This window comes from Nicotiana sylvestris, chromosome 1 (assembly GCF_000393655.2).
Source record: "Nicotiana sylvestris chromosome 1, ASM39365v2, whole genome shotgun sequence".
Lineage (NCBI taxonomy): Eukaryota > Viridiplantae > Streptophyta > Magnoliopsida > Solanales > Solanaceae > Nicotiana > Nicotiana sylvestris.
The window spans coordinates 111,659,213-111,684,524 of NC_091057.1; the positions used below are offsets into that span (position 1 = coordinate 111,659,213).

The window sequence follows — 25,312 nt, forward strand, 5'->3', positions numbered from 1 at the left end:
GGACGCATGAAGCAGAGGTGGACGTGAAACTTGATACACAAGTCATCCCCAAGAGAGGTAGTTTCAAATATCTTGGGTCTATAATACAGAGTAACGGGAGACTAACGAGGATGTCGCACATCGTATAGGAACGGGGTGGTTGAAATGGCGGCTCGCTTCTGGTATTTTGTGTGACAGGAATGTGCCATCTAGACTTAAGGGCAAGTTCTACAAAGCGGTAGTTAGACTGGCCATGTTGTATGGAGCAGAGTGTTGGCAAGTCAAGAAATCTCATGCCAAGAAGATGAAAGTAACAGAAATAAGGATGTTGAGATAGATGTGTGGGCATACCAAAAAAGACAAGATTATGAATAAATATATTAGGGACAAGGTGGGTGTGGCCCTGGTGGAGTATAAGCTGCGGGAATTGAAGCTGAGATGGTTCGGATATGTGAAGAAGGGAAACTCTAATGTCCCAGTTAGGAGGTGCGAGAGGCTGCCCATGGCGAGTCAGAGGAAGGGTAGAGGGAGGCCCAAGAAGAACTGGGGACATGGATATTCTCCAGCTTACCGAGGACATGACCCTCAATAGAAAGGTGTGAATGTCGAGATTTAGAGTGGTGGGTTGATAGACACTCTAGAGTTTCGCCTTGTCTTACCGGTACTTGTAGTACTAGTCGTATATCTTCCTATTCCTAGTCCCTTGTTTTTATGCGGTGTGACATTATTATCAGTAGGATCTTGGTAATTTCGTATCCCTAGATCTCTGTTATTACTCATTGTATTACTTACTTCATTGTCTCATTTCCTTGTTGCTATTGTTTCTCTATTGCTTCATTTTTACTGTTCTTGAGCCGAGGGTCTTTCAGAAACAACCTTTCCACCTTCATAAAGTAGGGGTAAGGTCTGCATACACCATATCCTCCCCAAACCCTACTTGTGAGATTCCACTGAGTTTGTTGTTGTTGTTGTTGTTTTTTCTTTTTTCCTTTTTGCCTATCAGTAGTAAATAACTCAACGTTTATATTTGGAGAACAATAAGAAAAGAGAAGCAAGAATGATTCAGTAGTTTTATATGATATAAGAAGATACTGATTCTCGGAATACTTAATGATTTTGTTGGCTTCCACTCGATCAGAAATAGTTCAGGCCAGTCTCGGTTCTGTTATTTTTGGACATAAAATTGAAGTTGTTGTGCAAATAATCGATGAAAAAACGACTCCATCCTCAGATGATTATATATGTCGTCTGAATCCATTACACTCGCCAATTTATAACTCCGTCAGATGAATAAAGGCCAACACACTATGTACAGATCAGCTGTGGAAGTAACATTAGTCTATAAATCTGCAAGACCTGCCCTTATGAAGGGGTAAGTTGTATCTATTCTATAATTTCCAATAAATATCAACCAGTAGAAACACAGACGAAGTTACAAGGACAGTAAGCACTGTCCCGACATACTTAAACCGCAAACAATAAGTGTGAAAGAAAGCTTCAATGGATTTGATAGCTCTTCAGGGGAGCTATTAGCTGAATCTTCCATTAAAAAATTATCTGAATACAAGCAAGAATACTCAATCCGAAAACTGAGTTAAAAGGAGAAGGCTGCGCTGACCATCAGAGAAGTTAAATGCACAAGCATTTGAACTGATTGCAACACATTTTACAGTGTCTTTGCTTTTCGATTGCTTGTTAAAATGAACCCTTTGCAACGTAACACCAGGAAATAGGTTGAATGGTAAAGACTATATCAGCCAATCAGAGAATTCACAGATGAAGTTCACTCATATTGCGACATGAGAACATGAAGTTTTACCTTTAATTTTCACTGACAAGCCTTGTTACCATTAAATTTCCCCAGCTTAACTCCTTCAATCAATATAGAAAATTTGTCGACCAATTCTGCTGACATATTTCCAGACAAACACTCTTTTACTTGACATAACATCCACAAATCTATCCATGATTCAAGCTGGTTATCAGCACTCAGCAGTAAGCACGAAGAAGTAAGTATGTACCATTGTACCATGCTTGGCTAAAGGATTTCAATGGGGCTGGTGTATCGAGGCTTTCCAATTTTTTCCGCACATGAACAGATGACTGATGAGAGTTACAGAGAGATCCTACTCCTTTCATTCAACTTCTGAGGGGTTGAAAAGTTAACTCGGTCTCTTTTTATTTGCTACCAACAACAACAACAACAACAACAGCAACCCAGTATAATCTCACTAGTGGGGTCTGGGGAGGGTAGTGTGTACGCAGACCTTACCCCTACCCTGGGGTAGAGAGGCTGTTTCCAAATAGACCCTCGACATCCTTCACTCCAAGAACTCCCCACCTAGCTCTTGGGGTACAAGGTAAATGATTCCTTCCTTCCTCTTTCAGTTCCCTCCTATTGGTCATTCGCACTTTTCATCTCAACTACGGAAAGTGCTAGGATAATCAAAAGACACAACCGGCAATAAGCTTTGGTAACAACTTTAAGTAATTAACAATTTAACAATTTGTATTACTTGCCTGGAGAGGTAGAAACATTTACCTGTTAGGATCAAACTGGGTTTGTTGTTGTTGTTGTTGTTATTTGTAATCTATACTTCAAAAGTTAACTTCAAACCGTCAGCTTCAACTCTTTTCTTCTTTTCTCTTCCGGGCAAGATATTCATGATACTCTTCCAGCTCTTTCTCCATTTTCTCAATGAATTGACTTGTATGCTCCAATGACTGCTCATATCGATACTTTTCCAAGGCCTGCAGTTTTATAAAGCCAATAATAAATCCTCTATTGAATAAAAAATTCTTTTAATTTTCACATACAGGCTGAATCAAGCACGACATCACAAGAAAAATGCATATATCACCTTGTCTTTAGATAGAGTATTTGGAGGAGACATAACTTCTGGTTGAACATAGTTCTTTCCACGATAGAATATTATGGTGTTGTCTGGTTTAATGTCAATAACAATGCCTCTGCTCAACCGAGTCAGCTCTGCAGCATATTCATGAACCTGCCCAGGCTTGCAAGGCTTGCATACAACCTTAACAGTCTCATGTTTCTTCCAGTGAAGATGCATATTCAAAACAACCCCTCCAAATACTCCTCGCCTTCCAACCGGTACATAATTTTTCTTTTTCTCACCAGTGCGCTTTAAGTAAAACTTCTCTTCTTCAGTTAAAATTTCAGGATCATGCGGTTCATCCGGAGCTTTGGGTACCTCAAATTTTCTCAGTTTCTCAATTAACCAAGCTTCCTTTCGTTTTGCCTACAATATATATATGCAATAACCAACATGCGGTTCATCAGTTTGGACCATTGCAAAAGAAAGTGATACAGTTTTGGCAAACATGCCAAAGCTACTTTTTCTCAGAGATATCAGAATCAGAAATTAGAGCAAGCAAGATAATTGTCAAAAAATAATGACATACAAAGTTTCATTTTCTCAAATGTTTTTTCAGAAATATACGCGTATGTCATGACAACAGAAGACCATTCAAATGCTTGGTAAAATTATCCTGGAAAAAATATTATGAGTAGAGGCAAAACATTCTGCTCAGCATATATTAAACGTGGATACCATCACCCTTAATAGCTCTGACCTTCTCAAGTTTGTATCTGATCCTAATTTCAGGATTTGGAGATCTCATTTTCTTCTTTGCCTTCAGTCTGTAAAGTCTGAGTTCATTCAGTTTTGCTTTTTTAGACATTTTAAACTTCTTCACCACATGCTTTGCCTTTGTCTGACCACCACTTTTTCCAATTTCTTGACCAAATCTAAATCTGACGACTCCTTTCTCTGTATTCAGCTCTATGGATGGACTAGAGAACCGTCTAGCATGAAACCATTTCAAAACAGTCTCACGAGACCAAAAATTTAATGAACCTGGCAATATCAAAGCATTCATTGCAGGATCTTGATATGATAATCTCATTTGATGATAGTTTCTGGACATTAAGGAGGTGACATGACTAAAAAAACGCATGAAGGAAGTTGCTTTAGGCAAATATGCACAATTTGGAACAGTTTCCCTGCATTTAAAAAAAAATCAATCAGCGGATAAATTACAAATGCCTAGAAAAAACTTACAGAAAATGTAAAGAAAAGGGTTTTCACCAATTTATAACAACCCATAGCATTGGCCAAAGCTGAAAATGTTGAATAGCCTCAATTCAAACTGTGTTTTTAATTTTATTTGGGTATTGATCATTCATCCTTATCAAGAGTAAGATAAAAAAAAACATTTCCAATTGAAAATGAAGAATTCCTGTTCTTATTAGGAAGCTATATAAGTTCTGTATACAACTAACTAAAAACCCTAAGTAGGAAGTTGGCTATAAATGTGTACCTTGAGACGACATTGATATTGGAAAGGATGAAATTGAAGCTCCAAAACTTGAGGGAAGAGTCTCGAATGCGTTTCTTTATTGCAAACATGATCTTCACGGCGGCGAATTCTGGTTGCTCAGCCGCTCTCAGTTTACTCTCTCCGCTGCTGAATTTTGACCCGCCAAACGCAGTAAGCCCAACCCAAGAAATATGGGTCCCCGTTTCATACAGTGATTTGCAGTCGTACCCTTTTAATTTGTACCTTATTTTTTAAAATTATTGATTTGGTAGCCAACTGACAAAAAATTTGTAATAATATGATAGTTATACCCCTGATAAGATATAAAATCTGCATCACGTATTAATCGCGTGATGTGCAACCTCATTCATAAAAAAAGATCTCCTTCTCTCATCTCAGCAGCTTTATCAAAAAATTAGAAACTTATCCAGATTCATCTTCAGAATCGCACTTGCATGAAGTTGTTTCATGTTGAAGCTAAAATTTCATGCTAATATAACGTGAACCTGTTTCACATTGAAGCTAAAACTTCATGCTAATGCATGCTGAAGTTATATATCCTACAGTCTACAGTTTTGTCATGAGTTTAATCCGAAACTTCAGTCTAAACATGCTGAAGTAGTTCATTTGCTAAAACTTCAGACTAAACATGCTTAAATTTTTTAGTTCATTTGCTAAAACTCCAAACTAAATATGCTTAAGTTTTTTTAGTTCATTTGCTAAAACTTCAAACTAAACATGCTTAATTTTTTGTCTTGCAGTATGTAATTTTCTAATGAGTTTTTGCTAATGCATGTTGAAGTTATTTAGTTCATTTGCTAAAATTTAAGACAAAATATACTTAAGTTTTTTAGTTCATTTGCTAAAGCTTCAGACTAAACATGCTAAATTTTTGTCTTTTGCAGTATGTAATTTTCTAAAGAGTTTTTGCTAATGCATGCTGAAGTTATTTAGTTCATTTGCTAAAATTTCATACCAAAATATGCTGAAGTTTTGTATTGCAGTCTACAGTCTTGTCCTGAGTTTTATCCGAAACTTCAGTCTATATAAGCTAAAGGTTTTTAGTTCATTTGTTAAAACTTCAGCCTAGACATGCTTAAGTTTTTGTCATGCAAATTATCAATAGTCTTTTATTAAAGAAGGGTATAATCGTCTTTTTAAAATAATTTTAACAAAAATATGGATAAGGATGCAAACGAAAAAATAAAACGGGTATGAGTTAAAAGGGAACGACCAAATAAGTTGGTCCATGCAATTTTTACATTTCATATTGAACATTTATGTTGGGCTATTGAGGTGGCCCAATGGTGAAGCCCAACAAGAATTAATGCTTAGGTGTGCTTTCGTGCTTTTAAATCTTAGCATATCTCTTATTCAACGCTTTCATGCTTTTAAATCGTAGTATATCTCTTATTCAATACTCCATCTAATTTTCTTTTATAGGATCACATTATTATTATTCTATTTGAAAAGCAAAAGGAATATTATTTGAGCCGAAGGTATATTACAAACATTTTTTTTATCTTTATCAGTGTTTTAAAAGATGAGCGTAAAACAGAGATGTTTTATATATGTCTCAATGAGGAAGTTCCGAGGCACGAGGCGTAAGCCCCATAAGTATTTAATTTTTAATATTTTATAAAATAATATAATTATAGTAAATATCTATAAACAGGTAAAATTGCATAAAAATTAAAGAAAACTATAAATATACATACATACATACATATATATATATATATATATATATATATATATATATAGATAGATATGCTCCATCCCCACAGAAAATTAGTCAAAACAATCTATTATACGTTGCCTACAAGTACAATTAACTTGAGTCGAAAAGAATAAAGTTTTCTACTTGGAAGAACAAAAAGGATGACTAACCTACAACTTGAACTTTGAACTTGTTGCTATGAAGGAGAATGAAGTTCTCTTTATATTTGTAAAAAAAATTAAATATTCGTTGCTTAGGGAGATATTAACAGATTAGCATGCAAGATAAAGAATTGGGAAAGACCATAGATTAGGGCTTTAATCAATAAAAAAAGGTCTTGACTTTTAAATTTAATACATTTCAGTTCCTTTTTAAAACTTTTGACTAATTACAAGCTGACTTTTGAGAATTTGGGTATTATATGAAGGACATATTCAATAAATTTTATTTTAATTTGAAAAAGTCTCTAGGACTTGCGCCTTAATACAAAAACGCGCCCAAACGCTCGGACGTACGCCCCGAACGCCTGGGCATACATACGCCTCTTGAGACTTTCACCCCACACCCTCGCCTCGAGGCATTTTTGGTGCGCCTCGCCCTATGGATCGTCCCGAAAATGCCTTTTAAAATATTGACCTTTATAAGATAGAGATAAGGTATGCATATACATTACTTTCCTCAGATCCCATTTGTAAAATTATACCGTATATGTTGTTGTAATTTGAAATGTTTGCTTGTACTGGAGAAAAGAATTAAGAGTAGTACTTTTCTTTCACACGATCTTTTCTCCAAACTACAAGTTCAATTACTCAAATGATACAGGATTCTTACCCACTACAAAAAGGTCGATTTTGGCGAGGATAATTGAAGGACAAAATCATGTCTCCGTGCTAGTAATACGTGGGATCATTCTACGTGTTGCGCATGTTAATGTCGTTGCCTCATTAACTCCATTAAAAAGAAATAAGTAAAATTACAAAAAATCTAGCAAAGAAAACATGATAAGGGTAGCTTATAACTTCAAGATACGGTCGAAACCGGATTGTCCATTGTTTGATTAATCGAGGCTGAAACATGGCAGGTCAAAGCTCGAGGTCGGGTTATATCGAACCAAGGCGTAAAATTAGATCGTCGAGCTCGTGACCCAGAAACCGAGCAAGATCGAGAGAAACTTATCGAGCCAAATAATAAAAAGCCAAAATATCCGCAATCGGTCGAGGATCACGACAGAAATCTCGGCACGTATCAAGAAGAGGCCGTTTAATTAGCAAATCATGAGATTTTTTACCTTGTATAGAATTATACCAAAAGTAGAACACCCCTATAGGGGGGGGGGAGGGGATGTAGATATGATAATTTGTAGGACACATTGTAACATGAAAAAGAAAACAATATACTGATCATTTCTAGTTCTTATCATCTTGTTGTTCAGTTCTAGCACTAGCTGACATTTCTTGGCCCGAGGGTGATCAAACTTGGAGGCTAAGGCTATTCAATTTTGTGGTTTGCATTTATTTTCTTATCGTTAATTTCAATATTAATCTGTCTTCTTAATTTGTATCAAGTTATATCACGTATCCTTAAAATCGTGTACAAATTTAATTGTTATCCAATTTTAAGGATAAACAGTTTGGCGTCCACCGTGAGACTAAGGATAATAGTGATTACCTGATACAAACTTTCATAACACACACTATTTTTACACTTGTTCTTTGAAGCATCTTTGATTTCAGGACCAAAATGTCGAACTCTCAGTCAGCACTCCTACACGTTGACAATGATTTCAGTCACTACGGCGAAAATGATAACATAGCACCAGGGAACGATGTACTCCCGGTAGGCCTCGATGGAGTTCCGGTTGTAGATCCAATTGAAGTCAACTCACATATAGCTGGCTATTTATCGGGCGGATTGGGCCTGTTAATTACTCTTAACGATTTGGCTTAATAGTTATCGGCTTTTAAATGTATTAATCCGCTAGCCACCCGATAAGATATCGAGCAGATTGGTATCGGTTTAGCTCTTATCGGGCGGTTATCAGGCGATTTATCGACCTAATTCAATCTATATTGCATGCATTAATTGTTTGCTGACCGCCTAACATACAAATTCAGAATAGAAAATTACACGTTGAGTGCAGACATACATGTCTGTTAAATCCTACGTAAGAATGATTTAGTGTGTCATATGTTGTAGAGTGAAAAGATGAAGCAATGGCTACCAACTTCATCACATAGAAAAGCAAGAATATGGATGGGAATCACCGTACCAGTCATTATTTATATGCATTGAAGAGCGATCATAATCATCAAACATGAGAAAACAACATTTCCTTATTCATTACATACAACAACATTATACAAGTAGCCTAGTAATGTTTCAATGGAGGAAAAGACTATTGTTTCCTTATTGATTTAAGATCATATGCTACTGAATATCCATTCAACTAAACCATTCAAATTGCAGAGAGAGATCATACAGTAAGGTACACATACATGATGGTTGAAATTTAGGTGTTAGGGTTTCTGATTATTTAGGAATTAGGCGTTAGAGATAGAGTACTGGAAGTGGAAGGGTTTTTGATATTTAATATATATATATTAATAAAAATAAATTATATATATATTCTTAACGGGTTAACGGATTATCCGTTAAGAAAATTGAATAATCCGCCACCAAACCGATAAGCCATTAACAAAAAATATTCAATCCGTTCCCCGTCCGTTAAGCTGTTAACCTGATACTAATAAGCCATTAAGTTTCGGTTTCGGTTCGGTTTTGAACACCCCTACATGTAGCCATTAACGTAAATTTGGCTGTCGATCCCGAGGGAAGCATCCGTGGGGATGTTCGATCAGTCGCTCAAAGCACTCATGGCGGCGAAGATGGCAGGATCAACCTACGGGTGATTTTTGAAATGTTGTAGGCTCAACAGGCAGCAATACCCCAACTCCAAAACCAAAATCACCCACCGAGTAGGATCAAGCCCAAGCAATCCTAGGAGGTTGTTCATGGGGTCGAATCGGTTTGAAGGAAATTGAATGAGAAAGAATCAGAGACCAATCCCGCAATCATGAAGATGCTCGAAGAACTGGCAAATTGAATTGAGTCGGGGGAAAAGAAGATCGAAGAACAACAAAAAGGTGGAAACTTACAACTCCAGGGTCAATCAAATCCCGAGGGCACCGCCAATATTGATGGGACTGGACTCCAAAAAGTTCGTACAAAAACCTTTCTCCCCCAGCGTGGCTCCGAAGTCAATCCCCAAGAAGTTTTGCATGCCCGAGATTCCTAAGTACAATGGAATGACCGGTCCTAATGAGCACGTCATCTCTTACACATGTGCTATCAAAGGGAATGATCTAGAAGCTGATGAGATCGAATCTATCTTGCTAAAGAAATTGGAGAGACCCTGTCAAAGGGAGCTATGATATGGTACCATAATTATCACCTAATTCTATTGACTTATTTGCTATGCTTGTAGATTCTTTTGTAAAGGCACACGCCGGGGCCATCAAGGTCGAAACCAGGAAGTCAGATCTTTTCAAGGTAAGGCAGAAGGACAACAAAATGCTCAGAGAATTCGTGTTTTGATTCCAAATGGAATGGATGGACTTGCCACCGGTCGCTGATGATTGGACTGTTCAAGCTTTCACTCAAGTACTCAATGATCGAAGCTTAGTGGCTTCACAACAATTGAAGTATAATTTATAGAATACTCGGCTGTTACTTGGGCCAATATGCATAATTGGTATCAATCAAAGATTAGGGTCGAAGACGATCAACTTGGGCTCCTTCCGGGTCCATTTATCCTATCAGACCCGTCGATAGAATCAAGAGGGATGTTGACCGAGAACCGAGGTTGAATAGAGACTGATATCAGTCGTATAATAGAGATTGTAGGAGCATCAGATCTGGGTAAAATTCTGTACAAAATGAAAGGAGAAGTGATCGAGGCCAAAGCTCTCGAGGGCTCATGAGCAAGAACGAATTCGACAGACCTATCGGACCTAAAGAGGCACCACGATTATCAGAGTAAAACTTAAATGTTGATGCGACTGCCATCGTATTGTCTATCAGACACATGAAATATATCAAATGGTCTCGGCCTTTACAAACTGATCCAGCCCAAAAAGATCCCAACAAAATATGCAAATATCATGGCACTCATGGCCACATAATGGAAGATTGTCGACAATTGAGAGAAGAGGTAGCCCAGTTATTCAACAATGGGAACCTTCGAGAAATTTTGAGCGACGGGCCAAGAATCATTTCAGAACAGGGATTCCAATAAACAAAATAAGCAAGACGAACCTCAACACGTCATTCACAGATCATCGGAGGGGTCGGTGTTCCTCAAGGTCCAATGTTAAAGCGCACCAAAGTATCAATCACAAGGGAAAAACTAACCCGAGATTACATACCAGAAGGAACTTTATCTTTCAACGACGAAGAAGCAGAAGGAATTATGCAGCCGTATAATGATGCACTGGTAATATCTGTACTCATGAATAAAACTCGAGTTAAACGTGTGTTAATTCATCCAAGTAGCTCGGCCAACATCATTTGATCGAGGATCGTAGAGCAACTCTGCCTACAAGACCAAATCGTGCCTGTGGCCCGAGTGCTAAATGGATTCAACATGGCTTGAGAAACTACTAAGGGATAAATAACATTACCGGTAAACGTAGTGGGAACCACCCAGGAGACCAAGCTTTATGTAATCGAAGGGGACATGAGGTACAACGCCTTATTCAAGAGATCATGGATCCACAACATGAGGGCTGTGCCCTCGATCCTTCACTAGGTATTAAAATTTCCAACACCAGAAGGCATTAATACGGTCTATGGGGAGCAACCCACCGCAAATGAGATGTTTGCCGTCGATGAAGTAATTACGATATCAACACTCTCGTCGATAAAATAGTCAAGTTCGAAAGAAAAATAGGAAACTAAATAGTAATCACTGATGCCAGCCTCGACCTAACTGGACAAGCAGGGGACTGATGAAGACGATGATTACGGGGTTCCTCGATCCTTTATTGTTCCCGATGATTCTGACGCTACCAAATCAATGGTCGAAGAGTTGGAGCAGTCCGTACTGATCGAATATTTGCCCGATCAAAATGTATTCCTAGGCACGGGGTTAACTCCAGAGCTCAGGAAAAAACTCATTCAATTTCTTATAGCTAACATGGATTGTTTTGTTTGGTCCCATCTCGATATAAGAGGAATCTCGCCGGAAATCACTACTTACAAGTTGAGCCTGGACCCGAAATTTGATTCGGTCAAGCAGAAAAGGAGACCCCAGTTCGAGATCAAGCATGCTTTCATCAATGACGAGGTAACTAAACTCTTTAAAATAAGGTACATCCAGGAGGTCAAATACCCAGAATAGTTAGCAAACGTAGTAGTAGTTCCTAAAAAAGGGAACAAACTAAGAATGTGTGTGGATTACAAAGATTTAAATAAGGCATACCCCAAAGACTCTTTCCCTTTGCCTAAAATAGATCGCATGATCGTTGCCATGGCTGGCCATGAGATCCTCAATTTTCTCGATGCCTACTCCGAGAACAACCAAATACAAATGAACCCGAATGATCAAACAAAGACCTCCTTCATCACTAAGCATGGCACATACTGCTATAACGTAGTGCCATTTGGATTAGCAAATGACGGTGCCACTTACCAACGCCCAATAAACCGAATATTCGAAGAACAAATAGGAAAATCCATGGAAGTTTACATTGACGATATGTTAGTTAAGTTCCTGCGAGTAGAGGACCATTAAAATCATTTGCATGAAACCTTCAGTATATTGAAAAAGTATAACATAAAGCTGAATCCAGAAAAGTGCGTCGGAGTCGGATCTTTTAAATTTCTCGGGTTCATGGTGTCCAATCGAGGAATTGAGATCAACCCCGACAAGATCAAAGCTATCGAGGATATCACAGTAGTGGATAATGTGAAGGCTATACAAAGGCTAATCGGGCGCATTGCCGTCCTGGGGCGATTAATCTCGAGTTCTTCCGATAAGAGCCATCGGTTTTTCTCGTTACTGAAGAAGAAAAACAACTTCACATGGACCACAGAAAGCTAACGGGCCTTAGAAGAACTTAAGCAATATCTATCGAGCCCGCCATTTCTTCACACACCGAGGGCAGGTGAATCACTATACTTGTATTTGGCAGTATTGGAAATAGCGGTAAGTGGAGTCCTAGTTAGGAAAGAACAAGGTAAGTAATTTCTAATTTATGATGTTAGCAGCACCTTAGGTGAGGCCGAAACTAGATATTCCCTCACCTAGAAAATTGGCACTTGCTTTTCTAAGTGCCTCTAGGAAACTGAGATCATATTTTTAGTGCCATCCTATATGTGTTGTGACAACGTAGCCATTGCAAAATATAATGCATAAACCCAAAATCTCGGGATGATTAGCCAAATGGCCCATGGAAATCAGCGGTTACGATATTGAATATCAACCCCGGTCAGCCATTAAATCTCAAATTTTGGCAGATTTCATGGACAACTTTACACCGGCCCCAATACCCGAAGTCGAAAGAGAGTTGTTGGTAAACTCGGGGATGTCTTTGGGAATCTAGACCCTCTTTACGGACGGTGCCTTGAAAGCAAAGGGGTCCGGACTTGGCATCGTACTGAAGCCACCCACACGCAATATAGTTAGACAATCCATTAGAACTGTGAAATTGACTAACAACGAGGCCGAATATGAAGCCATGTTTGTAGGTTTCGAACTGGATAAAAACTTGGGGGTGGAGGTGATCAAAGCTAAGTGTGTCTCCCTCCTTGTGGTGAACCAAGTTAACAGAATGGTCGAAGTCAGAGAAGAATGAATGCAAAGGTACCTAGATAAGTTACGGGTAACATTACATCTGTTCAAAGATTGGACTTTGCAGCTCGAGATCAAAATAGTGACGCCAATGCCCTTGCAAACTTAGGGTCGTCGGTCGAAGATGACGAGCTCAACACAGGGGCTGTCATACAACTTATGAGGTTGGTAGTAGAAGAAGGTCACGCTGAAATAAACTCTACAAGCTTAACCTGAGATTGTAGAAATAAATACGTAGAGTATTTGAATACCGAGAAACTTCCATCAGATCCAAAAGAATCGAGGGCCCTACGCACAAAGCAGCCAGGTTTAGCTTGTCCGAGGATGGAACCTTGTTCAGAAGAATGTTCAATTGCCCGCTAGCGATTTGTCTAGGACGGGGAGATACCGAGTATATTCTGAGGGAAGTTCATGAGGGCACCTGCGGAAATCATTCATGCGCCGAATCATTGGTTCAAATGGTGATCAGAGCCGACTATTACTAAATCGACATGGAAAAGAATGCAAAAGAGTTCGTACGAAAATGCAATAAGTGCCAAAGATATGCTCCGATGATTCACCAACCCGGGAAACTGTTGCATTCGGTCTAGTCGCCATGGCCATTCATGAAATGGGGAATGGACATGATCGGCCCTCTTTCATGGGCACCAGGTAAGGCTCAATTTATCTCATTTATGACTGAATATTTTTCTAAGTGGGTTGAAGCGCATGCATACAAGAAGGTCAGGGAGAAAGAAGTCAGATACTTTATTTGGGACTGTGAGCACGTGATTTTTACCCTATGAGAATTACTCCTAGAGATTCAAAATAAGACAATTTTCCTTTGTGTGCAATTTTGAGATTTTTCGTGGCGTTTTTGGTTAATTGCTGAGCATGTTTATTTTGTTTTGATTAATGAAAAATACAAAAATTACATGTTGCATGTGCATTTAGGATTTAATTTTTGCAAAAAAGATTAATTAAGTAACTTGTTTTACGAAAATGGAAAAATCATAAAAAAATATGTACTTTGCATTTAATGTTGAATTGTGTGATTTTATTGTTAATTGGCATTTAATTATATGTGATAAATGTTATTAAAAGATAATTAGTATTTTTAATAAGTTAACTTGGTTTATAATTTTAGAAAATAATTTAGGAAGAAAATAAAAAGAAAAGAGGAAGGAAATAAATCTGGGCCAATTTAATTAATTTCCCAAGCCCAAACACCCAACCCACCAAAAAACCAGCCCAAATCACCCCTATCTGGCCCAATCGACCGAGCCAACCAAACGATGTCGTATGGACATGTTCAATCTGAACCGTCGATCTCCTAAGATCGAATGGTCCAGTCCACCCCCAACATCGAAGAAACGACGCCGTTTAAAGCCTGTCGATCCAGGCCGTTCATTTCATTTAATCCAACGGCCGCAAATCGCCCCCATGCCCCGACCCATTCCCATCCAAAGACCGATCCGGTCTCGAGGTAAACGAAACGACACCGTCTCTTTAAGTGAGTTGATCCAAGCCGTCGATCTCAATTGATCTAACGGCTAGGATCAAATCACTTCCCCACATATATAAGTCCAAACCATACCCCGCCCCCAAGCCAAACCCCCCCTCACCTCTTCGTCTCTAAGCCTTAGAGACCAAACGAACCCTCCGCCCCCGGTGGTCCAAACAGCCCCAAAATTACTCCACAGCCTCCCCACGACATCCTCTTTCCAAATCCCGAATTAATTTTCTTCGAATCAGTACCATACGCTTCGAATCTTCAATCGAAGATCAGTCCCAAAACCCTAGTTCATCCGTTTGACCCCAAAGTTGCACCACTGAACCACCTAGCTACCCTCGTCCCAAATCCCACTCCAGTTCTGTCCGAATCTTGTTAGAGCCTTTTGAATTTCAAATCGAAGGCAAACCCTAAAAGAACCAAACTTGAGACTATGTACGGAGTTAAAAATTTGAGGTTTTAACCGACTTTAGTCGAGTGTTCTCAGTCGAGAACACTCGATTAAGGTCCGTTTTGGTTTCAAAATTTCAAGACGAAGTGTCGACTGAAACGGATTGGGTTTGGTCTGAAATTTCGAGGTATTTCTTTTGTTTTCCTTTTTCTTTTGTTGTTGTTTATCTGCTTAAGCTTCATTGTGTTTCATCATCTTTTCGATTCATTTCTCTTTTCTCTTTCGGACCCTTTTTCTGGTCCAGTTTTTTTTCTCATGTGGTTGATCGGCATATGTTGAATCGATTGAGTGTGTTTGTCCTTTAGTTTGGTTGTAAAAGTCAGTGTCCGTAATGTTCTTGTACAAAAACTGTGTCTAGTCCTGTAATTGGTTACTAGTATAACTGGTTCAAATGGTCTCATTTTCTGAGATGTTTGGCTCCCTGTTCTTGTTGTTCATCATTTTACATATAAATTCAGTTTATTTTCGTCTAGTATGTTACATTATTTCATTCATTTTTGTTTAGTTTAGAGTTGTGAATATAGTTAGTCTATTCCCTGAATCCTTAAACCCTTCATCTTGGTTGCAATACTGTTCGTTCTGATCTGAGTTTAATTGTCGTGTGAGTTTAGTGGTTTGAATTTGACTGTGGTTCTGTTTGAGTTTGGGGTCCGAGGGAATTGAACTTGTGTTTAAATTCAGCTTTAGTTAATCGGTGATTAGGTTTCTTTCTTAAGAATTGGTTATAGCTGAAAGACGTAATCACAGGGGTTCCATGGGGGAAATTTGGGAATTGAAAACTTGAAGAAATGGGTAGTTTGAGTGTTCTGTCCACTAAGTACTAGTGTACCATTAAATAAACATTTGTTTAATAGTTAGTGGGGAACAAAACATAATGGTATGTGGAGGCTTAAAAGGAATTGATTAAAATATAGCATTGCCCATACACCTTTGAATTAAATAATGAAATTAGACACTTAGTAGTGGCTGTCAGGGAATATGATGGAAGAAATACATTTCTTAATGATTTAAGTGTTAAAACAGGCTGGAAAAGGGGTCTATCTTAGGGTATAAAATACAGGCCAGACCTTAGAATGGAAGGAGACCTTAAGGAAGAGAGTTGAGAGAGCTTTTACTGTCTCATTACCTTAATTAACTTGTCAAAATCTCAGCCAGTAGTCCAGCTCCCTGAGAATCATAAACAGTTTTAAAATTCTCTGCTTCAAGTTGGAGAGATCACTTTTGAGAGTCTTTAATCAGTTAGAGAGGGTCTTGAAAATCAGTTTCTAAAGCTTAAAGACTGGAGAGTTTGGTCAGTCTTTGAACAATATTCTGAGGAGTTCAGAGAGTTTTTGAGAGTTCTTTTGAAAGGCAGTCAGTTTTTGGAACTAATTTTGAAAGCTTAAAGTCAGTTTCTGAGAGTTTAAAAGATCAGTTTTGTAGTAGAATCTTGGCTTGACTCAAGCTCGGTTGAGTCTGTTTGTGGCTGTTTGGAACTTCAAATTGCTGCTGTGAATTGCTGTTGTATTGCTGTTGCTACTGATCTTTCTTCTGCTTTATTTCTGTTCCAATTCCAGGTACACAGCTTGACTTCAATAATTGTGAAGCTGAAATGTAAAGGATGAACTTGAAATTGAAGCCTGAAGATTTTAATTTAATTCAGTTTCTGATTTGTATATTTGAACATTTTGTTCGTTAAGGATGTTTAGACTCTTGTTTATAGTTGCGTTGGCTGGATTGAACTGGTCTATGCAATAACTGGATTATAGACTATTATAGCTTAGTTTTCTTGGATTGGTTTTCCTAGTAAATCGCCAATTGTAGTTAATTCCTTGTTAGCTGATTCTTGCACCTGTTGAGTACTGGTTGTAGCCAAATTCACGGTACAGAGTAGTTCATGACTAGTCATAGTGAATCTCGTGTTAAAGACCTTTGTGAATCCGTTTAGCGTAGTATAAGATAAAACCTGGAGTGGCTGTTTTGTTTCATTCTCAACAGGTAATTTAAATATGACCAGGCTGTATAGTGTGACTTGATTTCAGTAGTTCTTTTAGAACCTTAGTTAAAAGGCCTACCTTGAATGTTTAATTTCAGTAGTTATAAAATAGGCTTGAATGATTTTTAGTATCAATGTGTCCTTCAGCAGTTCTATTAGGAAATCGTGGATCATTAAAGTGGCTAGTGTTAGTTTATTTCTTTCATGACAGCTCTTAAGCATTGATTCGTTTCAATAATTGTAAAAACAAGTTCAAACAAATCCGGATTTCATATAATTCACTTCCGTATCCCAATAGTTTAAAATACCAAGTTATTTGAGTACTAGTTCAGTACTGATAACATAAATAAAGTACTGTTTGGGTCTGGGTCATCAGATGATTTGTTTGGAGCTGATTGGGCTGCCTAAATTCGTGTTGCGATGTTCCCGTCCAGGCTCGAACCCCGGGCTCGTTGGGCTGCAAACGTCCTTGTAGGCCCAATGTTGGAGGCAACCTTTCTCATAGTAAGGTTGTTGACATATTAATTAATTAGGGCCTTTTCTTATTTTTTTAGAGACAAAATAAAAATAGCAAATCATAGTCGCTTTTAGGTTTGCCTTTTAAATAATAAATGAGACGAGCCTCGCCAAACAAAAATACATAAATTGCGGGGCCCTTAATAAATGGTTAAAATGAAACATTTAGAATTCGGGATGAGCCGTTTAGTGAATTTCATGGCCCTCCCCAAAGATAATAACGCGCTAGTCATTTTAGACGCGCTTTTAATAATTTACTTTCTTAAACTCGGGTGCACATTTATGTGACCCAAATCCAAATCTCAACAGAGTCGAAATGTGTCAATAACCACGGGTGCATTGATGTGACGTGGTTCGAGATGTGTTTTCACGACGTTACAATTCTCATTAAAATAATAATAATAAAAGCGGTAAAAAGTTAAAATTTGCACATAGGTTCAACATGTATTAAAATCAGATAAATAAGCCAAATATGACATTTGAGCGACCGTGCTAGAACCACAAAACTCGGGAATGCCTAACACCTTCTCCCGGGTTAACAGAATTCCTTATCCGGATTTTTGGTTCGCAGACTATAATACAGAGTCAATCTTTTCCTCGATTCGGGATTCAACCGATGACTTGGGACACCATAAATCTCCCAAGTGGCGACTCTGAATTAAATAATAAATCATGTTTCGATTGTCCTTTAATTGGAAAAACTCCCCTACGCCCCTGCGGGCGCAGGTATAAAGGAGGTGTGACAGCTTTGGCAACTCTGCTGGGGACAACACCCAGAATCTCTAGTTCAGGGTTCAGAATTCGAGCTTTAAATAATTGTTATAATTGGCTTGTTTTATCTGATTTTTTACATGTTTGGGCCTAATGTGCTAAGTGATGCTTTTACCGCTTTGATATTATCTGAACTGTATATAAACTGTTACGAAACCCTTCTCTTCTCATCTTCGGAGATGTGCTCGCTGGTCGAGACTCCCTATTCTGTTATTGTCATACCTTGAAATAAGAAAGAGGTTCGGACAAGTTACTAAGCCGGATGGCCTTTTGGTTCCCGGTACGTAGCCCCCTCCTCGACTCGAGTTGTCCGCTCGGGTACACAGTCTAGAACAAATACCCCAGGTTACTAACCTAGAATAACTCAGCTTCATGCCGGATCCCTAGTAGGAACGTTTGTTTGCATCACGTGCATTTGACTTTGGAGGCTCAACACAGGGGTTGTGTCTGTCTAGGACAGGTGTACCAAAAATGACAAAAGACCATCCTCATGCATCTTACTTGCTACTTGTGCATTTGTTTGCTTCGGACTTGCATGCTGACCGACTTTTATTTTGAGGAAAGAGAGATAGAGGTACGAGGGTTAAAGAGAGTTAATCGCCTGTTTTGAAAAAAATCAATGTCCAATTAGTGTCGAAACTCTGCCGAATTTTTGAGAGAAAAAGAGAACAAGATAAAAAAAGTTTTGTTTATGAAAAAATAGTTTTATTTGCCAATAAAAAAGAGTCTTGTTTTCAAAAGAAGTTTGTTTTATCGGCCCGAACTACGCCAGTTTGATTCTCACAGGGTGTGAAACGTAGGCAACCCCCATCGGGTCCAACTTCACTTTTTGCAAAAATAGCCAAAAGAACAAAGTTTTTATTTAAAAATAATTAGGGTGATGCCATTCTTGTTAGGATTAGCCGAATGTCCCTAAAAGGGCACCGAAAGGCTATTTTTGCAAGAACAGCCGCCTGTGGTCATCTTTTTTTCAAGGCTTTCACCGGTTAGCCGACATAGCCTTAAAATCTTCGACCCCAAGGTGTTGAAAGGCCGTATTGGTAGAACCGGGTTTTATTTTAAATGAAAACAAAAGAAGAGAAAAGTGTCCATGTTGTCTTTGAGTTAATTGAATCGTGATTTTTGCTTAACCACCCTAATAAATGTGCAGAATGAGCACAAGTTAGAATTTACACGTAACAATTATGAACAAGATCCCTTTGGAGTTGCACATGTGGTGGAATGACTTGGGCGAATCAGGGCGCGACACGGTCAAGCTATACCTGGGAGGCCTCACTGGATTGTTGAAGATTAATCCTAGGGGAGATATCAAAAAGGCCTTGACCGCATTCTGGGACCCGACTCACAATGTATTTCATTTCTCAGATTTTGAACTTACCCCAACATTGGAAAAAATAGCCGGATACATCGGGGGTCCCAAGGTTCCTCTGAGACACCAGTACCTAATTTCTCCAAGGGCCGTAGCCGTGCACAGGTTCCTAGACTCTTTGAAAATAAGCAGGGGGTCCACAACCCAGACTTGGCAGCTGGGTTTTGTACTTTGCGGTTTATATACAACAGATATGGCCACATAGGGGGTTCAACAAGCCGAAAAACAAAATATGTAGCAAAGGAAACCGCCCTAAGTGGGAAGAACATAGGTGTTTTGCATTCATGGTAGCCTTTTTGGGACTCCTGGTATTTCCTAGAAAAGACGGGAACATTGACATACGAGTTTCTGGGGGTTGTCAGCACTTTACTTACTCAGGCCAACAGCACCCTCGCACCCATGATAGTAGCTGAAATCTTCTGCTCTCTCACAGCCTACAAAGCCGGGGAAAACTTTTTTGAGGGGTGCAATGTGTTGCTGCAGATGTGGATGATCGAACACCTATGTCGCCGTCCTCAATTTATGAGTTATGAGTCGACAGAGAAAACAAGCATAAAGGAATTTTCTACGAGGGTTGACAGAATCAGCTTACCAGAAGGGGTCACAGAATGGATGGCACGTCTCCGTCCCGTCACTGCAAGCCAAATAGAATCGACATTTGGATGGTTGCCTGTGGATGAAATCATATATATGCCAGCCACTGGACCCCATTTCCTTTTGATGGGACTCAGGAGTATTCAGCCCTATGCCCCGTATCGAGTATTGAGGCAGTTGGGAGATGCCAAATAGTTCCGAAAGATGAAGATCTTAGCGGCCAAGTGGTCGAGATCAGGCCTAACGGACAATTTCATGAAGCAGCAGTCCGACAAATTTGGAGCGAGTGTCAATACTTAACATCAAATACATGTGTACGTGATCGGTCCAAAGGTGAAGTTTCGCCAAGATACTTCGCTTGGTATAGGAGAGAAATCGAGTTTGGGAGACTGGCCAAAAGACCCCATCTCCAGGAGTTCGTCAAGGCGTCACAAGAACTGTGGGCTTGGTTGGCTAAAGAAAACGAGTACATGGCCACAATAGGAAAGTTGGAAAAGCAAGTTAAAGACCTTCAATTCGAGAATGGCGTACAAGTAGTGGCGGATGAGGGTGAAAAGAAAAGGCTAGCCAAAGAAAATGAGGCCCTCCGAGCTCAAATTCAGAAACTGAAAGTAGCGACAGAAATTCCCGTTCGAAGTAACAGAGATGAAAAGCTCGTAGCTAACCTAAGGCAGAAAGTGAGTAACTATAGTTTCTATTTGAACAAAGCAGAAAGTGAACTGGCCGGGGCTCAAAAACAATTAGCCAAAAATGCAGATGAACGGGTATGCCTGGTTAAGCAGTTGAGAGAAAGGTACGACGATGAGGTCACGGGGTTGAAGAAAAGGGTCATAGCCACGAGAAACAAAATGATCAAACAGGAAAAAGACTTCAAGGTTGAAAGGGAACACTGTCACACGACATTGGCGCAGTTAGAAATAGACTTGCAACAACTTCAAGAACAAAACCATGCGGCCGAGCAAACTTTGGAAGCCAGGGCCCAGCAGATTGGGCGTTTGTTACGAGAGAAAGGCGTCATAAGAGAGAGAATTAGAAACATCCCTGATTACATCATTATGAAGTGCCACATTTGTAAGGGTATGACCCGCACTACATTCTTTGCGGCAGTGATGACCTTTGTTAAACAAATAATGAACAACTTGGACTGACTTCAAAGGGATCTCGCACATAGGCCCGTGGAGAGACCGAATGATGTCCCACGGACACCCGGAGCATTGATGTACTCATAATTTTCTGTTTGAATATGTATTTCCTTTTCTGTCAGAGTCTGAGTCATGTTGGGTTTGCATTTTTCCTGCTGTTCCGAGTCTGCACTTCTTTAGAGTATGATAGCTTGATTTCGGAGTCTGTTTGTCGTCTTTGCATTAGAGTCTGTTGGTCTTTTGAAGTTTGTTGATATTGAGTCTGTGTAATCGAAGCATCTGTTTTATAAAAGCTAAAAATCCCAAAAAATGTTTTATTTACTTGCGCACTTATCTGACAGAACTACGCACGATCTGATTCATGCGGGGACATGATACGTAGGCAATCTCTATAGGATTCGACCACTACTAAAAAAGAAAAAGGGGAAAACTGAAAAATAAATAAAGAAGGATAGAATAAAAGAAGCTTAAAAGAAGGGGCACAATTATGAGAGGCCGGAATGACGCACGCAACCGAAGCAAATGCATGATAGAAATGGTTAATTGCCTAGGTGCATTGCATCCCAACGTGTAATTACATATGTGTTAAACTCTAAAAACTAACAAGTTTGTTGTAATCCAGAGAATTCAAGCAGATAGTTTATTTAGAGGATACTGGCACATTATCATTACCAAACCAGATCAAAGGGACCAATACCAAAAATCATGTCTATCCCAGATGTCGACACTAGTGTTGAGGTAGAGGAGTTGGACGTCAATAAAATGAAAGAGGAGATGCTCATGCTGAAGCAACAGATGGCCGAAATGTACCAGGCCTGGTCCAAAGGGCAATCACTGCCAGCTTCCCTGCTAACCCTGCTTTTACCCCACTATTAGCTCAGTCTTAGGATCATCCCGCCACCGATCCAGGTTTTCCCATTTATCAACACTACCATGGCACTACTTCTCATACGCCACAAGCTCCACCACCAAAATCAATTCCATACCCTCCTCCACCAATCACCCATGTCTTTGTGGTATCTCCACCAGCTGCACTCCATAAATCCCCGAGTGAACCTGTGTTCCAAGCTCAGGACCACCAGTATTACCCCCCGAGCTCACCTTCAAAGCGCCCGAAACCTATCCATATGATCCACATTCTGACCTACCGGGGAAAGTAGAAAAACCGGCCAGAAATCCTGAATAGGAAGAGATGTTCAGAAAAATGAAAAGCATAAAACAATCCTTCAGGGATATGAGAGGGCTAGGAGGTCAGGTAAGTGTAGCTTACAAAGACCTGTGTTTGTTCCCAAATGTACAACTACCGGCGGGGTTCAAAATGCCCAAATTCGACTTGTACAATGGACATGGTGATCCGGTGGCTCATCTGAGAGGTTTTTGTAGCAAGATGAGGGGAGCAGACGGAAGAGATGAATTACTGATGGCATATTTCAGCCAAAGTTTGAGTGGATCAGCGTTAGAATGGTACACTAGACAAGATCATAGCAGGTGGTACACATGGGACGATTTGGCCCAAGCATTCGCTTGTCACTTTCAATATAATCTTGAGATCATTCCGGACCGACTGTCCCTGGCCAAACTGGAAAAGAAGCACAGTGAAAGCTTTAGAGAATATGGTTTCCGGTGGAGGGAGCAAGCAGCAAGGGTAGATCCCCCAATGAAAGAGAGAGAGATGGTTGATTACTTTTGCAGGATTTGGAGCCGACCTACTTTGGTTATCTAGTGTCCGCAATTGGCAAATATTTTAATGAGGTGGTAAAAATGGGAGGCATGGTCGAGGAGGGGCTCAAGTCCAATAAGATCATGAGTTATTCAACGATCAAGGCAACCACCCAGGCCATTCAAAGCGGCATCGGGGGTGTACTTGGGAAAAAAAAGAAAGAAGATGTCACGACTGTTGAGTCCAGAGCCTGGTTCGGATCTAGAGGCCCGTCACCCTACTATATCCAATCACGACCCTACCACCAAAATTACCCCCACACTTCATATAGCCCTCCACAGCACTACTACCCACCTCCAGATCCCCATTTTTCCGTCCATCATGCACACGCCTATACCCAAACCCCGACACACACACAATGGCGTACGCCGACTCCACAAAATCCATACCTAGCTCCACAAAACACATATCCACCCCCAAGGGACTACAGAAATCCCCCCGAAATAGGTTTCCGACCAAACCAAGACCTCAATAATGAGAGGTCACAGAAGCAAAAGACTTTCACTCCACTGGGGGAATCATATACCAGTCTTTTCCACAGGTTGAGGCAGTGGGGCATGTTGAATCCAATTGAGCGTAAAATGCCAAATCCTCCCCCTAGAAATCTTGACCACTCGGTGAGTTGTGAGTACTGTTCAGGGGCCCCTGGGCATGATACAGAGAAGTGTTGGAAACTAAAAACAGTTGTGCAAGAGCTTATTGATACTCATCGGATCGAGGTTCAAGCCCCAGAAGCACCAAATATCAATCGGAATCCACTGCCATCTCACTATGAAACACATATGATTGAGTTGATACACAAAGAGTGGGAGCCCAGGAAGCCCTCACAGACGGTAATGATGATCCGTTCCAGCAAAGCCAACTCAAAGGAAAAAGTAACCAGTGGGAAATTAGTGGTCCAGTTGAGAGGGGTAGATGATAAGCCATCTGTGGTAGCCGAGAGAGGGTCGTCAATCATTGTTGCAGTGAAACCAAAGAAAGTTAAAGTGGCAGTGCCAGGGGTCGCAAGTAAACCTGTTGTGGTCGTGAAGGGTGCTCGCACAGAGCCTGTTATTATAAAACTAGTAACTCAGCTTCCAGTAATCAACAGCAAGGCTGTTCCTTGGAATTATTAACGGGTGATGGTGATTTACAAGGGGAAAGAAGTCAAAGAAGAAGTTTGTGAAGCGCAAGGTTTGACTCGCTCAGGAAGGTGTTTTACTCCCGAGGAGTTAAGAAGAGCTAAAGATAATTCAACGCCGGTAAAGAAAGCTGTAACTAAAGAAGAGGCAGAGGAATTTTTGAGGAAAATGAAAGTGCATGACTATTCTATTGTAGAGCTGTTGAGGAAAACGCCCGCTCAGATCTCATTACTCTCGTTGCTAATCCATTCAGATGAGCACCGCCAATCCCTGATGAAAATCTTGAATGAGGCCCATGTTCCCGACAAGATCTCGGTAAACCATCTGGAAAAGATAGCCAACAAGATTTTTGAAGTAAACAGAGTCACTTTTTCCGATGATGAATTACCGGTAGAGGGTACTGAGTATAACAAAGCCCTTTACTTGATAGTGAAATGCGAGGATACCGCGATTACCCGGGTATTGCTTGACAATGGTTCAAGTGCGAACATCTGTCCTCTCTCCACTCTAAGAAAGCTGCAAGTAGAAGATGAGAGGATCCATATGAACAATATCTGTGTGCGGGGATTTGATGGCGGAGGCAAAGACTCAGTCGGGGACATAATGTTGGAACTGACCATAGGTCCAGTAGAATTCACAATGGAATTCCAAGTGCTGGATATAGCTATTTCCTACAATTTGCTATTAGGGCGACCGTGGATTCATGTCGCTAAAGCAGTACCATCAACACTCCATCAGATGGTCAAGTTTGAATGGGACAGACAGGAAATAGTTGTGCACGACGAAGATAATTTGTGCGCTCACAGCAACACCATTGTGCCGTTCATTGAAATGGAAGATGACAAGGGTCCATGGGTCTACCAAGTTTCTAACGCAATGTCAGTCAAGAAAGTTCCAGAAGGGAAGTGTATCCCAAGTCCGAAGATAAACGCTGCATCAGTCATGGTAGCATATGAAATGCTGAAGAATGGTTTTGTACCAGGAAAGGGTTTAGGGTCAGATCTGCAAGGCATCATATAGCCCGTGTCTCCTCCTGAAAACTTGGGAACATTTGGTCTAGGATTCAAGCCCACATCCGCAGACATAAAAAGAGCCAGGAAATTGAAACAGAGGACATGGGTCCTTCCAAAGCTGGTCCTACGTCTTTCCAGATTATTTGTCAAGTCCGGTACAAGGAGTCGCCCAGTGACAACAATTTCCAGTTCTTCGATTAATCCTGACAAGGAGTTGATTGAAAGATTTGAGAAGTTGTTCGACAGTGTGAACAT

The 25,312-nt window shown here is 40.0% G+C and overlaps 1 protein-coding gene across 1 annotated transcript; it reads right to left on the reverse strand.

Annotated features, from left to right (window-relative positions):
- Nucleotides 1-1,341: 1,341 nt before the first annotated feature.
- LOC104218897 (uncharacterized) lies at nucleotides 1,342-25,312 on the reverse strand. The gene is made up of 5 exons (XM_070151790.1): nucleotides 24,906-25,312; nucleotides 4,324-4,566; nucleotides 3,577-4,006; nucleotides 2,841-3,242; nucleotides 1,342-2,730 (listed from the first exon to the last, which is right to left on the reverse strand). The coding sequence occupies exons 1-5, from the start codon at nucleotides 25,310-25,312 to the stop codon at nucleotides 2,605-2,607; spliced, it is 1,608 nt and encodes a 535-aa protein (XP_070007891.1). The 3' UTR covers nucleotides 1,342-2,604.